Source organism: Balaenoptera borealis (genome assembly GCF_965194805.1).
Source record: "Balaenoptera borealis genome assembly, chromosome: 14".
NCBI classification, from domain to species: Eukaryota; Metazoa; Chordata; class Mammalia; order Artiodactyla; family Balaenopteridae; genus Balaenoptera; species Balaenoptera borealis.
In genome coordinates, this window is record NC_138875.1 from 60,210,262 (window position 1) to 60,227,941 (window position 17,680).

The 17,680-nt window shown below is 43.6% G+C and overlaps 1 protein-coding gene across 7 annotated transcripts in view; it reads left to right on the plus strand.

Moving 5' to 3' along the window:
• Positions 1 to 17,680, plus strand: part of PTPRM (protein tyrosine phosphatase receptor type M) — a 742,498-nt gene that overhangs the window by 500,312 nt on the left and 224,506 nt on the right. For all 7 annotated transcript variants that reach the window (XM_082353481.1, XM_082353483.1, XM_082353486.1 and 4 more), the window contains one exon: positions 7,496 to 7,628. In XM_082353481.1, coding sequence (XP_082209607.1) covers positions 7,496 to 7,628 — 133 coding nt within the window. The remainder of the gene's footprint in view (positions 1 to 7,495; positions 7,629 to 17,680) is intronic.

Here is a 17,680-nt window from a genome sequence, read left to right on the forward strand (position 1 = left end):
TGACCCAAGACACAAAGTATGGAAAAAATGTCAGGGACAGTTGATTTTTATTTTAACGCCTTCAAAGTTTAGTTTCAAACAAGCTGTTGGAAATGTCCACTCTTAACTGATAACATCCTCCAAATCACCCACTCACATTTCCTTTATTGATTATTCAGTTCATATGAAAGGCGAACACAGTTGATGCCTTCTTATTGACAAGCTGTTCACTCATTTTATTACTTGACGGTGATTTGAGAAATGCAGATGGAAAAAATAAAGCCATTTCATCAGACCAGTAACGGCACTAATAATTCTCTGGAAACTTCCAGAAAGTAAGTTATAAGGGTTTTATCATCTTACCCACAGGCTGTAGGCCCCATCAATAAATGAGAGCAGTAACTGTCATGAAATTAGAACAAAAATAAAGAAGTAGATTAATTTTTTAGAGATGGTATATATCAAACAATCTAGCATCTCAGTTTTATATGAAAAATTATGTTTCTGATTATTACTTGTACGTCATACATGCCCTGCATGCCCTATGGTGGAAATGAGGTACAAAGGAAGAATGATAAATTCAAAAGCATAATCAGGTTACAAATAATACATAAAGTGTGAATGGAGATTATTCCAGGGGTACTGACTGACTTTGCATTCCCAGAAAGAGAAACAATGATGTACAATTTAAATGAAAAATCTTGGAGATGTTTCGTGATTATATATAATGTTAAGGTTCAGCTGGACAAACCAAACAGAGATGGCAAGGAATTCTGATTTTCTGAGCAGCAAGACATGAAAGAACTGACAATAATCTTTAAAACCAGGGTGTTGCTATTTTTAAGACAAAGAAAAGACCTCTGCAAAAGGTGAAAAATAACTCTGAAAATTATTTGAAATAGATTCTCTATTCCATAAAGTCGTAAAAATACTAGTCCAAAGTGGCTGAGGCTTCCCTGATGGATACTTTAGAATATCTTTGGGGACCAGTGCTCTTTTTTTTTTTTTTAATTGACTTACCAGAGCAAGGCTCTTTTTTTTTTTTTTTTAATGAATTGACATGTTTTTATTTATTTATTTATTTATGGCTGTGTTGGGTCTTCGTTTCTGTGCGAGGACTTTCTCTAGTTGCGGCGAGCAGGGGCCACTCTTCATCGCGGTGCGCGGGCCTCTCACTGTCGCGGCCTCTCTCGTTGCGGAGCACAGGCTCCAGACGCGCAGGCTCAGTAGTTGTGGCTCACGGGCCTAGTTGCTCCGCGGCATGTGGGATCTTCCCAGACCAGGGCTCGAGCCCATGTCCCCTGCATTGGCAGGCAGATTCTTAACCACTGTGCCTCCAGGGAAGCCCCGACCAGTGCTCTTTGAAACACACTCGGAGAAACAATATTCTTATGTGTTTCCACAGCTTCTATTTTGTTTTTTCTCATAAGGTTTCTCAACCTCCTGTTTCTCTTTTCAGCAGCTTCCCATGGTTGCTGTCCCCCGACTCTTTTCTCTCTTTCCCCCCTCAAATACCAGAAGTGGAATTTCGGTATTTGGTTTTGCATGTTGTGAGAATGAAGTATTTTGTTGTTTGAATTCAGTGCAAACGTTGAACCCAAACACCAGTTCCCCCATCAGGAAGCAGGCCAGGTATTTCCATGAGCGGCACCGACATCCACGCAGTCAGTGCCGGGCGCTCTTAGACCGGAGGGCACTGTGTGCGGCCAGTAGGGTGCCTTCCGTTGAGTCCCTGCATCCTTGCGGTTCCCATCACACACTTGGACCAGACATTGGAGGCCCCTGGCCTGGGTGAGGCAGTAGCCTTCATTGCTCTCCAAAGGGAACGTCCTTCTTTCCTCCAGTTGGGTTTTGAAGCTCACCCGTGGCACCTCTAGTGGCCTCTTGCATCGGGCACGGAAGGCTGAGGTGTCACTCGTCTTGCTCATCTCGAGTCCCCTGCAGAGCCTCTTTACAGGACCTGGAGCATAAAAGGAGCTGTTTATTTGAAGACTGTGAAAACCAAGATTGGCCGCATCACAGGGATGGGCATAGGATGGCTGGGGCAAGCATCCCTTCCCTGTGTCCATCGCAGCGATGCTCCCGCCTCTGACGGGCTCACTCTCAGTGTCCATCCCACCTGCTCACTGGGATGGAACTCGGAGCAGAGCCCCTCTCTGCCTTTTCTCCTCCTCCTCCTCCCCTTCTTCATCTGGTTGTGAGGAGGGAGGAGGGGGCCCAGCTCTGTGCTCCTGGATAAACCTGCAACCCCACCTAACCCGCCCATGTCCGTCACCGTCCGCCTTGAGATCGTCAGGATTCATCTCATGAGGCCCTTTTTCTCAAGGAGCCCAGCTGTCCACCTCCCCCTTCTTCCCCTAGACCTTCGCCCCCTTACCTCTCTGTACAACTCTCTCCAGGCCCATCCCTTCCGGCCCCTTCAAGGTCACTGCTCCAGCAGCCATCTCCTTTCCCTCCTGCGTCATCAACCTTTCCCTCTCTCGGGGACCGTACGCATCACCGTTCAGAATGCCCTGATTTCTTGCATCTTAAGGAAGAGAGCGTCCCTGGATCCCCACACCCGCCCTGGCTCCATCCGTAGTGATGCTCCCTTTCTGCCTGTATCACACTGACTCCCTCCTCCTCCTCGCCGATTTCCCTCCTGCCCCCTCCCTCAATCTGCCATTCCTTTTTGTCTCCATTACTGGTCCCTCCTCGTGACGCACCGTCTCTCTTCACCTCCCAGGTGCCCTCCTGAGTCTCATGGCTTTAAAGACCATCGTTTTGCTGGCAACCCCCCAAATGTTCACCCCACGTCTAGACCTCTCCCCTTTATGCCCCACAGCCTACTTGAGATCCCCTTTGGGTGTCTAGTATCTCAAAACTAACTTGTCCAAAACCAAATTCCTTATTTCCTCACCTACCCTTCCACACCTGCCCCTCCAAGTCCTCTGCATCCCAGGACATGGTAACCCCATCTTTCCAGTCACTGCTGCCAGAAACCTGGATGTTGTATCAACACACCCTCCATCCAGTTCATGGACAGATACTGATGGCTGGACCGTCAAAATAGATCTCAGGTGTGACCATGTCTGTCAACCTCCACTGCCACCTTATTCCAGACCATCCTAATCTCTTGTGTGGCTTATCGCAATAGCCTCGTAACTGACATACCTGTTTTCACTACTGACCCCCAACGGTCTGTTCTAAACACTGCCACCAGTCACCCTGGTGATCCTGCGTGATCCTGTTGAAAGCTAAGCCAGGTCACATCCCTCCTCCACTCTGAATCCCCCCGTGGCTCCCATCTCGTGCAGAGGAAAAGCAAAGTCCTTTCAGATTCTCTTGAGGTGCCCCCAAGTCTGTCATTGTGCCCCCCACTTTCCCCAGCATATCCACTCCAGTCACACCTCAGTGTTTCACAGTCTCGTCTTGTAGCTTTAAACTTTTCCTTCCCACTGTCCTCCCTGGGTGTCAGCATATCTCACACCCCTTCCTCTTTCTGGTCTCTGCTCACATGTTATTTCTCAGTAATTCTTCTCTGATAGCCCATCTCAGAGCTCAGCAGCAGCCGCCCTGCCCTGCCATCCCCACCCCACACGGGTTCCTCTGTAGCACGAGCACCGATTGACAACCTGCACAGTTTCGTTTACCTCTGGGTCTGTGTCCCACAGGAATCTAATTTCCACAAGGAGAGAGGCTTTTGTTTTACCCACGTGCTCGCTGCTGTGTTTCTAGAACAGTGCACGGCACATCGTTGGATGTGCAATAAACTTTTGATGTATAAATGGAGAATATTACTGATTTCCCCCGCAGTCAAGGGCAGCCAGCCCTAGTCACCATCGTGCAGAGGTTCTGGGTAGCCACGCCCCCTCCCTTCCCTCTAGAAAGGCTCTCCGTTTGCTCAGGAGAGGAAGACGTGGCCCTGGGGCTCAGCCACTCCAGGCAGCGGTGATGCCTCCGTGTCCTTCTGGGCTGGTGTCCGTGGGTCTTCGGGGGAAATTTATGCAGCCTGTTCAGTGGCCAGAACTGGGCCCAGACCCTCGAGCCGGTGGCTGAGTACATCCAGTTCTCAGCCTGAGAGCTGCTGTTACTGAATTTAACGTCCAACACTGGACCAAGACGGACTGTTTCCTGCCAGGTTAAAAACCCGCCAAACACTGCATTGGCTAATTGCTCCCTTTCCTTTGAGAGTTTTCACGTTAGACATTATATCTGAAACCTTAAATAATGCAGGTTCACTGGAATACCATCCTTTTTTAAAAAAAAAAAACTTCTTTTGGTCATCGAAACAAAACAACACGCCCGGAGCTGTCACTGGGAGTCAGCAGCGTGGGCATCTGTGGAGATGATGTTCATTCTCCTTCCCCCTGAAATATTTAGCTTATTTATCATTTTAATGAATACGTCCAAGCCTAGATAATGCCCACTGTGAAATGCATACATTTGAATTTATTCTCTTTAAAAGGAGCTACATGTGCAGTAACCTCTAAGCAGGATGCACAGTAGAAGAGAATAAAAGCACCTTCCCATGAAGAATTAGAATTTAGACCAAGAAAACAAGAATAAAAGTTTATACCATTAGAAACCCGGCAAGAAAATAACAAAACAGAGGGGGAAATATTATAACAACTCTTTTGCCAAGCAGTTTGTAAATTACACTCTTACGTTCACAGATTTGGGTAAAGGGGGAAAAAAACCAAGCTATCAGTTGCAACCACATTCTGTCACAAATTATCCTCTGTCTGAGGCTGACTGACAGCTCACAAGCACATGTTTCCAAAGCAAGAAACGGGGCGAGAAGAGCATCCTGTGGGGGAAGGACGGAAGGATGTCCATCTCAGGCCGGGATGGAGGACAGAGCACACGGAGATGGCAGGGATGGTGTGTCCCTGAGGGAACCTGCAGTGAATGACACACCTTCGCGAGATTATCCCGGGGTCGGGACTCATTTCAGCCCAACTTGTGTTTCCCCAGAGTAGTCCTAAACCCAGACACCTGAACCAGCCCCTTCACCCAGGCCCCGCCACGGTGAGCTGGTGGCCGTACCTGTCAGGTAAAGGGAGGGTCGAGCACAGACCTGCAGGGCAGGGCAGCCCTCCTCACGTTTTTTCAGTTGCTCCCCCATTTTGCACGATTGCTGCCATGGTTACCGTGCAACTGTGTCCCACAGAGGTTGAACATTTCATTTTCTTGACCTGCAACGTGAAACGAGTTAAAAGTAGGTGCTAAAGAAGGATGACCCTGACCTTCGCTGGCTGCATAACAATGTGCTCGCCTGCTTCCTGCAGGGAATGAGGGGCTGCAGGGCTGATCTCTTTCCCCGACCCAAGGATGGGCAGGGTCACTCCTCACTTCTCAGAGAGCTTAGGAAAAAGGCTAAAGCACAACGTAACTAGCCGTTTAGGTAACAGGAGCAAACGTGTGACCATCAACAGGACGCTCTTCTCTTATGGAGTGTTTTACAGTGTATGAGTTGAATCCTTGTAATTTTTTAAATTTAAATTTTTAAGCCAAATCCAGTTTTTCTAAATAATTTCTTCCCCAAGTGTTGTATTTACTGGAATAACTTAGTTACAAAAAACTTAGAGAATCATTTATTTAGAAAATGTATCTGGAGAACTTGCATTCTATCCCTAGTGAGATAAATGGAATGGTCCCCAATATGCCAGCATTTGGAAGAATAAAACCAATTAGATTTTATTTTTTTAAGTTAAGTTTTCAAATTGGGTAAAAAAAAAAAATCAAAATTGAAAACCATTGGACTTTTTGTCAGTTTTGTGAATTTGAAATATGTTATTTTTACAAGAATGGCTTTTTTCACCTTTTATTCATCTTTTAAAACATGCACAATGTTTAAATTTTTCTTAGCAGTTTATTCAAAGTAACAATATCCTCCAAATCTACCACTTGGCTGTATGTTCCAGTGGCCTAGTGGAGTGGTATACTTCAGATGTTATTACAATAAAAAACAGTAAATATTTTCAAGGTTCATTTGGACAACTGTTTGAGGGATATTCTTTCAAACAAAATAGCAGGACATCCTCCTGAAGTGGTCAGAAATAAAAATGGCCTGTAAAGAGTCATTATATCCGGAAGGGTTTGTAATTAATAAGGTGTGATTTTTCACATCACCACTGCTCTCCTTGCAACCGTCGCTTTGATTGGAAAGTACACGTCGGGTGGAAACTCAGGTGATCGTGGCCCTCCGTCTCCTGCCTTGTGTTTCTCCCCTGATCTTGACCAGCTCCGTCTGTCTGATGGCCACGGCCATGTTCAGGGTGCAGAGTCTCATATAAAATCTTAATATGAATAACTTTTGAAAGAAACATTTGTATGTTCCAGTGGAAACAGATGGAAAGTTGCAGCTTGACACCCTGTTTCTCTGTGATGACTCATCTTAGACTAAGCCTTGCCTGGACTGCACAGGAGACAGTGATGGTTACGTTTGTCAAGAGTCAGATGAAGCATGAATGCAAAACCCAGTGGAAGAGTAGAAAGGCCTGGTACCATATAGTCAGTGTTGATTTCATTTTTACCAACAAAAGCAAGAAGAAAATTCTAACATGAGAAATTTGGACATAAAATTCCTCCCTTCCCAATGACCTGTCTCCCTAGGGAGGGGACGTGATGGCTCAGATGCCAAGGACTGTCGTGTTCTGATTAAAAAGGGAGAAGCCCTTCCAAAGTGGATTCTGTTTAGTGAATTGAACATTACAGTCCTAATATTTTTCATCCTGAACTCATTTAGCAGAGGAAATGGATATTTCATCAGACACAGATTTGACATTCCATCACATTATACTGTAAACAGGACAGATAGTGTTTTGAAAATGGGAAAGCAGGAGAGCTAAGACAGTGGCCAATGGAAGGCCCTGGTTATCTCATTTAAACAGATACGAAATGTGGGTGCCAGTAGTGTGATCATCGGCTGCTTCCCACTTTGTGAATAAATTGCTTAGAAGGAGTCTTTTGCCTACCAGATGTGACCTAGATTTAGATTTTCAAAGGCAGGGGGGAAAAGAATCTCTATTGTGTTAAAAAACAATTGCTGGTAAAATGCACAGTAAGTGAGCTTATCTCTCTTCTCCAGGTGTTTGGGCTAATATTGTTATGGAATTACTGCTTCATTTATGAAAAATAATTGGGGGAAATGTTCCAGCAAATCAACTTTGGATAAAGGCTGAGGATGTCTATTGTGTTGTTAGCAAGTTTCTAAAAGGCAGAAAGATCAGGGAGCCCATAGAGATAATAAAAATATTTTAAAAACTGTGTTTGAGAAGAGTCTCTTATAAAAGGGTCAGGTGTGGGTGTGCTTTCCAACTTGTGTTGGGATTTAGTGAAATATGGAAGAACAATGCGAACAATTACATTCCTTTCAGCGCCTGTGAAAGCCGTTGAAAAAAATCAAAGCTCGTCTGTCTGCTAGCTCTGATAAGTCTTATGACTCTGTTAAATGCAGCAAAATTTTAAAAAGCTAACATTTTTATTCTCCCTTACCCACCGTGTCTTCTTTCTCGTTTCCTCTCCCCTTCAGGAGCTGCCACTCCAAAACCAGTCCCAGAACCCGAGAAACAAACAGACCACACAGTCAAGATCGCAGGAGTCATCGCTGGCATCTTGCTGTTCGTGATTATATTTCTTGGAGTCGTGTTGGTCATGAAGAAAAGGTGAGCTCCTGGCCGTTGCCACCCATATGCTCCTGGCCCGCTGTTTGCCGAGAGGCTTCTTGTGTGTGAAAATATTCAGTTACTCATTTGGCTTTGATGACCAAGATACATCTGTGGCTCTGGTTGTTCCTATTTTGCATCATAAAGCAGTCAAGGTTATGGGACAAAATTTAGAGTACATGGCTATGATTTTGTGTAAATATGCAGTTTCTCATGCCGGGTCAACATGAGGATCATGTGTCTTCCCATGAGTTGGTACATAAAACTTGGCAGAATCAGTAAAATCATTTATTCACCAGGAAATGTTTAGTATTTACTACCAACAGACTAGGTCTTGAGGATATGAGAAAAAAGACTTTTCCTTCTCATTATCTTGAAGATTATGGCGATGACAGAATTTATTGGGCCCATGTTATGTGCAGGCACCATGTTAATATCCCATGAGAAAGGGACTCTCAGAAAGCAGCTGGACAGCAACGCAGGGCATGGACACATAAGGACAAGAATGGTAGCATGTTGGATGTTATGTTGCCCTGTTTGGCCAGGGGTGGTCAGAGGAGGAGAAAAACAGATAAATAAGCAATCTTCACCTCTAATACGTGAAAAATAGGCAGTGTCTTTTGTCTTGTGGAAATGAGTGAAAACTTGCTTAATAATACAATGTTCAGTTTATATAGGAATGATCAACATAAAATATAGACAGCAAGAAGTGAAAAGACAGATTGTCCCTTTTTTTAAAAATTAATTAATTAATTAATTGATTTTTTTTTTTTTAATTTATTTATGGCTGTGTTGGGTCTTCGTTTCTGTGCGAGGGCTTTCTCTAGTTGCGGCAAGTGGGGGCCACTCTTCATCGTGGTGCGCGGGCCTCTCATTATCGCGGCCTCTCTTGTTGTGGAGCACAGGCTCCAGACGCGCAGGCTCAGTAGTTGTGGCTCACAGGCCTAGTTGCTCTGCGGCATGTGGGATCTTCCCAGACCAGGGCTCGAACCCATGTCCCCTGCATTGGCAAGCAGATTCTCAACCACTGCGCCACCAGGGAAGCCCCAGATTGTCCCTTTTTTATGTAGTTTAAAAACAATTACAAACAACAGGGTCCTATGTCTAACACAGGGAACTGTATTCAGTATCCTATGATAAACCATAATGGAAAAGAATATGAGAAAGAATATGTATATATATGTATAATTGAATCACTGTGCTGTACACCTGAAACTAACACAACATTGTACATCAACTAGACTTCAAGTTAAAGAAAAGATTTTTTAAAATTATGGAGTGTGAGTAAGGTTACGGATGATAGGAGGTGAGGACAGAGGGGTCGGCAAAACCAGGTCTTGGAGGTCTTGTCTGGTCATCTAAGGAGCTGGACCTGGTCGCAAAATCCACTGGTGGCATTTAAGCAGGTAGTAATGTGATGTGCTTTTGCTCTTAGAAAGATCACTCTGATGTTAGGGTTGAGGCCAGCAAGGAGAGAAAAAGGCTGGAGTTAGGAAGACCAGCAACTTCAGAAACATAAGGAGCTACGTTGTAGTAGCCGTTTGGAGGCCGATCTGAGGGAGATGGAGCAAAATAGAAAGAACCTCATTGCTACCGTGGCAGTTGGTGGGGGTATTGCCACTCCCCAAATGTGGAATGTGTAGGAGGTGGGACATGTGGGGCGTGAAGACGGGGAGCTCAGCTCTGCACTTTCTAAGTTCACTCTTCCTGTAACATGGAGTAGACATGACCACTGAGCAGTCAGATATGCTGGTGTGGACCAGGAAGAGTACTTTCCACAGTCAGAGTCATCCATCCACGTACGTCCGGCTGAAGCTGGGGCTGGGACGAGGGCACTTAGAGCTACTGTCGAGTCAGAAGGAGGTCAAGGATGAAGGTAAACCCTTGGGTCACAGCGATATTTAAGGGGGCAGTTAATATCCAAATGTGTATACATACATATACATCTTTCCTTGCTTCTTCCTTCGTTTTCTGGTAACCGGTCTAGTTAGGCCTTAGGACAAACAGCTGCTCTGTCCCAGCTCATATGTGACTAATTGGTCCCCATCATTTCAGCTCCTCCTCCCCACTTGTCATCCATACTCTCTTCCTTTCTCTTTGCTCACACATTGTTTAATTTCTCTCCATTTTTTAAATCTTTTTTCTTGTGTTGAGAACTTTCATGATCTACTCTCCTAGCTACTTTCAAATATACAGCGCTATAGTGTGGTGTATATGTAGTGTTACTAGTATAGTGATATTAACTATAGACACTGAGCTGTACATCCCATCCCCAGGACTTGTTTATCTTATAACGGGAAGCCTCCTCCTCCTTTTTCATTTCTCGTTTCTCTAGCTTTCTTTTCTTTACCCTTCTCTGCTTCTCTAGCTGTCAGTCTCTTTATTTCTTTCTCCCTTCACATCTCTATCTTTTTTCTTCCTTCTTCTTCTCCGTCACCTCTCATACACTTTTTCCTGGATGTGCTTTTTCTCTCCCCACCTCGGTGTTTATGTGGAAAGCTTAGCTTTAGTACCAGTGGTTGGTACTTTTTTTTTTTTTTTAATATGATCCAGTATAAATTCTAAGCAGCACTAGGCCCTTGTACGCCTGGATATTCAAACTAAACATTTTGGAGAGTTGATTTTTAGTTGTGGGAATTTGTTGGATTTTTGTGTCATCTGGCAAGTTCTCTATGAGGAATAGCCTGAAACTACAAATCCAGTTGCCCTCGTGACCTTAGCTAAATGTTAATTCATCCTCCAAGGGTCTGTTTCTGCAGGAGTAATTCATTATTCTACCTTGGACTCTCAGGCAGTCATGGAGGTTGTGTTATAAATTATGCATTTGAAGAAATTGCCTATGGTAACATATGGCCTTGATACAACTTTAGACTAAATTCCAGTGACTCATATCAAATTTACATGATTATTTACTAGATAATAACCTTAACAGGGTTATTTTCACAGCATGTGCCACTTGTGTATTTGCTTTTTCTGAAATATAGAATATGCTCCCTTGTAAGGCAAATTTGCCAATATACTATGCCTCTAAGTACAAAACTTGTAAGATTTTGACCTGAAGAGTCATGTGGTCCAAACTGTCGTATTTAATAGAAATTCTAAAAACTTCTAACTGTTCAGGGTTTTCTCCCAAAATTTGAGTCTAAATTTTAAAAGTTGTATTTTTAAACAGAACCGTTAAAATATGATAGTAATCGTGAATAAGTGGCTGGAGAGTTATTGATACATAACAAGCTACAGTGTTTGGTTAGCAACAGGGAGTTTAGATTTGGAATTCCTAGACCTGTGTTTTAACTAATTTTGTGATTCTGACCTTCTCCGGGCCTTAGTTCCTTCATCTTTAAGTTGAGCAAATTGCACTCCCCGATCTCTGAAGTCCCCCCAAACTCTCCGGTTTTCTGTTACGCGGCAGCCACTGGTGACACGACTACGCAGTTGCTGTCCTGCAAGTGCAGTGGGGGCTCCTTACTCTGTCTCATGCTGTAAACATACACAGTTGCTTCTCCAAAGCTCGCTTTGTGCAGCAGATTCAGGTCTCCGCGTGTTGGCCGGTGAGGGGTTCATCTTTTAGCCACGCGTTTACCATTGTCACACAGGAGGCACTCAGTTCAAAGGCGAGCAGTGGGGAGATGTAATGAGAGAAGGAGGGTGAACAGGAAAGAGCTGGCTTTCAGTGTAGTGCTAGTCGTGTTTGCTTGTTCGAGCCTGTGCTAATCAAACTTGCAGGCCCACTCCTGCCCGGGCTAGACTCTGGGTCGCCAATGCGAGCACATGCCATTGGTCATAAGGACATCCTGGGCCCAAGAGAAAGTGTGTGTGAAGCAAATGCATCCGTAGTTCTGGAATTACAATTGGAAGTCTGTCCTGCCGGGGAAAAGTCAGTAGTGACCATCTGGGTGGGTCAGCGTGCCAAGCCACGTGGGCCTGAGCTCTTTGGAGGAGGGACAGCAAATTTCACCAGGAGACATTGCCAGTTATTAGCTTAACTAAGATCGTGTGGGCTTCTGAAGGCTCAGCCTTCTCTAAAAATTAGTTGCTGGAATAGAACCTGTAAAATCTGTTCAACTCATACTAACTCATGGAATCCTTTCACACCTAGGCCATAATGACTGAAAACTGAGATGACCTTCAGTTTTATTTGGCTATAATGTTTTACAAACCTATCACAAATTAGACTAGTTGTTACCTGTTTGTGAATATTAATACATTTGAGCCTTGCCTAGACTAATACAATACAAAACCTGCTTTTCCTTAAAACATTTTACAAAACCTTTCCATGTATTTGTATCTTATTCTTTAAGGAAGCAATTTCTTATTACTTTCCCCTTCCCAGAAGTATGTGTTCTTCTGAGGGTGCAGTGTTTTGACGCAGCAAATGTTAAGAAAGGGTGTTGAGATGAATAGCTATGAAATAAAACTTTCATGCAGAGTCACGTGACAACACACTCTCAAAATTAATATAAAATAAGTTGAGTAGCAGATACTTAGTTTTTATCATTTTCATCCCTGTATAATTAAATTTATTTGTATAAATGAAAATGCCTGCATTTTCAACATTTTTCATAAGGAATAATTTATCTCAATAACATGTTTGACAGAATTTAGTATACAAGCACCATCTATTTTACCCTGATTAATTATATTTACTATTGTTTCTAAAATTGCTATAGATCTTTTAGAAATTTGAGAACATTTGTATCAATTACAGTAATATTTCTGTCTCGGTCATTCTGGTAAATAGAAATTACAGAAGTTGTGACTAAATGGAAATCATTAAAGAGATACACATTCTTGCTCAAAATAGCAAATGTTAGTTATTCTACTTCATGAACACCTGTTATAGGTAAATGTGACTATTTTCATCCTCCAGCACCATACCTCTATCTCCTTCCCGTAAAGCTTTTTAACAGATGTACATTTTGCAAAAGCAGCCTGTATCATTGAATATTTAACACCTTTCTATTATATTTTAAAAACACTGGAACTACCAAGATAAAAAAGTTCAAAAACATAGGAAGAGTATCTGAAAACATGAAACAAAAAAGATAAGGGAAAATGTCTGTTGAAAGCCCTCTTTTCAAAGAGACGCCTACAGCATGTGAGTGGAGGTAAGTCGACATTAACTGTTCCCCCACTAGAGTGGTTGACACTTGACATAGGAAAATTTTTTCCACTACAGTTAAGCGTGAGTTACATGTGAAAAATGTCTTAAGTCTGGATGCTTTATTTGAAGTCCTATTTCAAAATCACATTTTCTGAAAGCGCATTGAGAAAGTCACATCTAGACATGTCTTTGTGGTTATTTAGAATATGTGTACTTGATATGTAGCCGTGTAAATAATAATCAGATGCTGAGACTTTTCTACTCTAGCACATGCTTTTGGCATATGTGAAACAGGATACACGTGTTCACAAATAGGTCCGGAAATGCCCTCCTAATCAATCAATCAGCTAGTGTCCTTCAGTTTCCTAGATGATAATTGAGTGGGCTCCTTGTTCAGCGGTAAATTAAATTGACCTTTTTAAGGGCTCTTCTAACCTGGACTTCATATGGTTACTCTAATAGCTGCCATATTCTGACTATTTCTGGACTCAATCTAATGGTTTATTTAATTATGTTCTATTGGGGGCTCTCTGGGCCCTCTTTATAAAGAAGATTTTAAAAGGAAGGTGGGAAACATAGGCACCAGTTTTTTTAGTTTATAGGAGGAGAGTGTCAGAGAATGATAAGGGCAGCCAACAGGCTTTAGAATCTCACAGACCTGTGTTCACACCCCAGCTCCTACCTGATGGCAGCATAGATTTAGGGAAGTCACTTAACCTCTCTGAACTCAGTCTGCAAATGTGAAATGTGACGATAATGATGATGATGATGATAATGTGTACGGGGGAAGTCTGAAAATCAAGTACGGGCGTAGCTGGTGCTTGATAAATGGTAGCCCAGAAGTTCGGAAAGCTGTTCGAGGCCACGCGGGTATACGCGGCAGAGCCTGGGGTCAGTCCAGGGGTGTCTGAGTGTTACCACCCCACTGGTCACAGCAGTCAAGCTCAGAGGTGCCTCTCACTCTGTCAGCCTCAGCGGCTCTTGGGTAACCAGTAGCTGGAAACACCAAATAGTCGTCGGCTTGTTGCTGTCTACTCTTGCTGGAAGTCTACAGATATTTCAAACTGCCAGCCTGTTTTAATCTCCTTTTTGAGCTATCATTGGAGAATAGCTACATGAAAGCGTTTTCCTCTTCCTCCTTTACAGAAGCGTTTTGTAAATCCTTTCGAATACATGTGTTCCGTGGCATTCTTGGAGCCGGTGGTTTACTTCTGATAATTTGCAGCAGTGAGGATGCTGTGTCCTCGTCTGGTTTATTGAGTGAGAGAGCTTTGTTGAGTTTTTGTTGTTGGTTTTTTTTTTTTAACATCTTTATTGGAGTATAATTGCTTTACAATGGTGTGTTAGTTTCTGCTTTATAACAAAGTGAATCAGTTATACACATACATATGTCCCCATATCTCTTCGCTCTTGCATCTCCCTCCCTCCCACCCTCCCTATCCCACCCCTCTAGGTGGTCACAAAGCACCGAGCTGATCTCCCTGTGCTATGCGGCTGCTTCCCAATAGTAAACCTTCAGCAAGCGAGCTTCTCTCCTTCCTCCTCAGAGACAAACCCTAGATTCTGGGGGCTGTGGAGTGGGCAGCGGCCCCTCGAGACAGAGGCTGACACGGGCTCTGCTGAGCTGTGTGACCCTGGCACGTGGTTGGCTTTCCGTCCCCCAGCTTCCCCAGTAAAATGCCCCGAAGGCATCATAATAGGACTTTCCCATGAGTGTTAGGAGAAGGAAATGAGTTAGGACCATTACAGTGCTGGCCCCAGTGAATATTATTAACTACTTTGTCAGTACGCATGCTATGCTGCTTTGCCCGTGAGCTGTAGCTGAGGCTAGTCTCAGGTCCATTGCCCACCTTAAAGGCTTTGTTTCCACCCTCAGAGGCCGGCCGGGACCAGGAGCTGATACTCCTTTGGAGGGGGTCCGCCTCTCCGTGCGGAGTCCACGTGGAGAGCATGGGTCTTAGTTGTGAAGGTGGCCGGGAGCACAGCCACCAGGAGTAGGACAGGTCGCAGGCCCCGCAGCCTGAAGCCAGGCCTGGGCAGAGATGCTAGAGCTGAGAGCGCGGAGGAAACGCTCTTGGGCCAGACCGGCCCGGCGGTATTCCTTGTGCAGAGGCCCCTGCTCCATCGGAGGGTTTTACTCCCTACACAGAAGGAAGCCAAGTGCTGGGGCACCGACACCACCTCCCTCGCAGACTTCCCGCTAAGCCCCAAGTTCATCTGAGTAAGCATGGCCTTGGCACTCAGCGCAGATTCTTTGGGTACCCGAACCTGTCAGACCCAGACCCGGGCTGGGGCCGGTGGTCTGCCTCCCGGCTCAGAACAGAGGACAGCATCAGTCTTTCCCAGGTCCTTAAGAGCATCCTGCGTCTATAGGGACGCCCCGAGCCTGTTCTAGCACCTCTCAAGGGGTGTGGACCCTCCTGCCACGTGACCAGCCCTGAGCCTGCACACACTGAGCTGGGCTCTCTCCAGCCATCTCAGGGCGCAGCTGTCCTACTGATTCCTATTGGAGTGACCTGTAGCTTTCCAATACAGCTCGTTTGTATCCTGTATCCGTTAGCACAGCTTATTAAAACGTGTTCTTTCACTGTATCATCTCTCTGAAGTTCAAGTCTGACGGTACCTATAAGGGGTTCAGAAGGGGTTACATATTTACCACTGAGGTTGCTTGTTCTCCGTGGCTGCTATCCCCAGATGCTGTGTTGATGTCCCCAGCTCTGTCCCAGGCAGGCTCTTCATGTTGTAGAGGGCGTCTGTCTCATTCATGTTGACATGACCTCACGTTCTAGTTTGTAGGGTAGGAAATACCCAGGGCATGAAAACTGAGGATGTTTTACTTAGGGTGATTGTTTAAACCTGTCGTCTTGGTTGGTGAATCCGAGAATTCAAATTTAATAGTATCACTTGTTCAGTTCTTTCTAGTTTTGTATTAATGAGTAAAACAGTAATGAAAAATACTTAGACTATAGAAAATATATATATGTTAAAAAAAAAAATAGTAGGCCAATATCTAACCTGACTTCTTTGGGCAAAATTCATGGTCCCTCTTCTTCTAACATAAATCTAAATTTCTTTTTAACAAGGAAAGGAGTTATATCTGGAATCTTTAACTTAGGTTCATTTATAGAAAGTTACATAAAATTAATTTTCAAAGAAGATAAAGAGGAGCTACTGTGTTAGTAGAGGAATGCTATTTTCTTTTTCTTTTCCTTTTTTTTTTTTTGGCATATCTCAGCATTGTAAGATGTGATGCCGTGTTAAATAATATATTGACTAATAGGAAAGGCATGTTTTTGCCCAGTGTCCTCACAGACTGTGCCTTTCAAAGGGCATAATGCTTCACTGGAAGGAGTTTTTGTTCTTATTTTCATGTATACTGTTTTCCTCTTGGCACTGCTGTGGTGGAACTAAAGTCAAGCTATTTTTATGGGTTTTACAGCAACAAGTAAAAATTGACTCATTTATTAAATCCAACATCCTTCTATTTGTTTGTAAAAACAACACAAAACCAAAAATTGGCCAAAATGTAGCCCAGGTTATCCTATCTACGAATGGCCTATTTTCTCTCTCCTGCACATGCAGGCACGAACACAGCTTTCTAAAGTTAGTTATGTTCCTGAGATGACTCGGAGCACCAGTAGCCCGATAGCAGAATTCCAGGGTGGACCTGGGATGTGATGCTTCCCTGACTCACCTCATCACAGCGCTTAGGCTGCACCTTCCATGCATTTAGCCTCCTGAATTATTCGGGTACCATCTGCCTCTTCTGTTAGATTCTAGCATGTTACAGGCTGTGATGTGATCCTATCTAATTCTCTCTGACACCCGAACACAGTCTTTGCCCCTAGTAGACATGGAGTATATTTAGTAATTAAAGACAAAAAGCACTCCTTTCATGCAAGCCCTTCAGTGCCACCCTGGACTTTGAATCGCTTTGGCTTTTTATTATTAGGGATATATAAGTTTTATAATATAAGATGCTTTATTAATTTTTCTGTACTGTAGGTTTTCTGGTGGACAGATTCCCTCTTTTGAATAGTATGATTTTTAAAGGTCTGAATAACAATTATTTACGTTTTTTATTTGATATATTAAAATCATTTAAATGAATAGGAATATATTTAAATTCAGATCTGGCTTAATTAAGAAAAAGAAAAATGGGCTCATATCTATCATTTACTTAAATTATCACTTATTTCCAAACCACCTTTGAAACATTTTTTATAATAGTGTACTGCCTTGCATATTTTTCACAAGCAACATCAATCGAGATAGAAATTATTGTATTCAAAAAAAGAATAAGAGCCTCAGGATGAGGTTTTATCTACACAATGAGCATGTGCCCTAAATAAATTAAAATATCCAGTTCTTCAGGTCTTCATTTCAGTGGGTTCACAATGGAAATGCTCAGACTTACGTCTTGGTAATTCATGCGGGTCTTCTCATCGCCAGCCCTTCATCTGCTAATAGCACTCCCACTGCGTCCTTGCACAGCATTGTTCCTCCAAGTGTGCTTGATGAGAATTTACGGTAAACATTGGCTCACTGGCCTTATGTCAGAAGGAAAACATTAATAGAAACAAAAATCAGGAAAAAGCCATTTCCTGAACAGCTTAATGTTAAGTGTGGAGTTATCCGGAGCTATCAAAACGTCCTTCATCCCTTTCCCTGATTTAGCTAAAAGCCTGGGTTGTGGGTTTGGAGTCAGAAGTCAGTTGTGGAAGAATTGGCCGCTCTGCAAAGCAAATTGCTGCCTAATTCCTAGGAATGGTTCTTACCTTTACTGAAAGGGAAGGAGGAAAATCTCAGAAATACATTAAGATGGTGGGAACAAAGTGGGACATAGCATTAACTGAAACTCTTCACTCGGTGGCTGTCATCTGGGAGTGGTATTGTCCCCTTAGGGGACACTGGACATGAATGAGGGTGTCTGCACGGAGAATGGCTT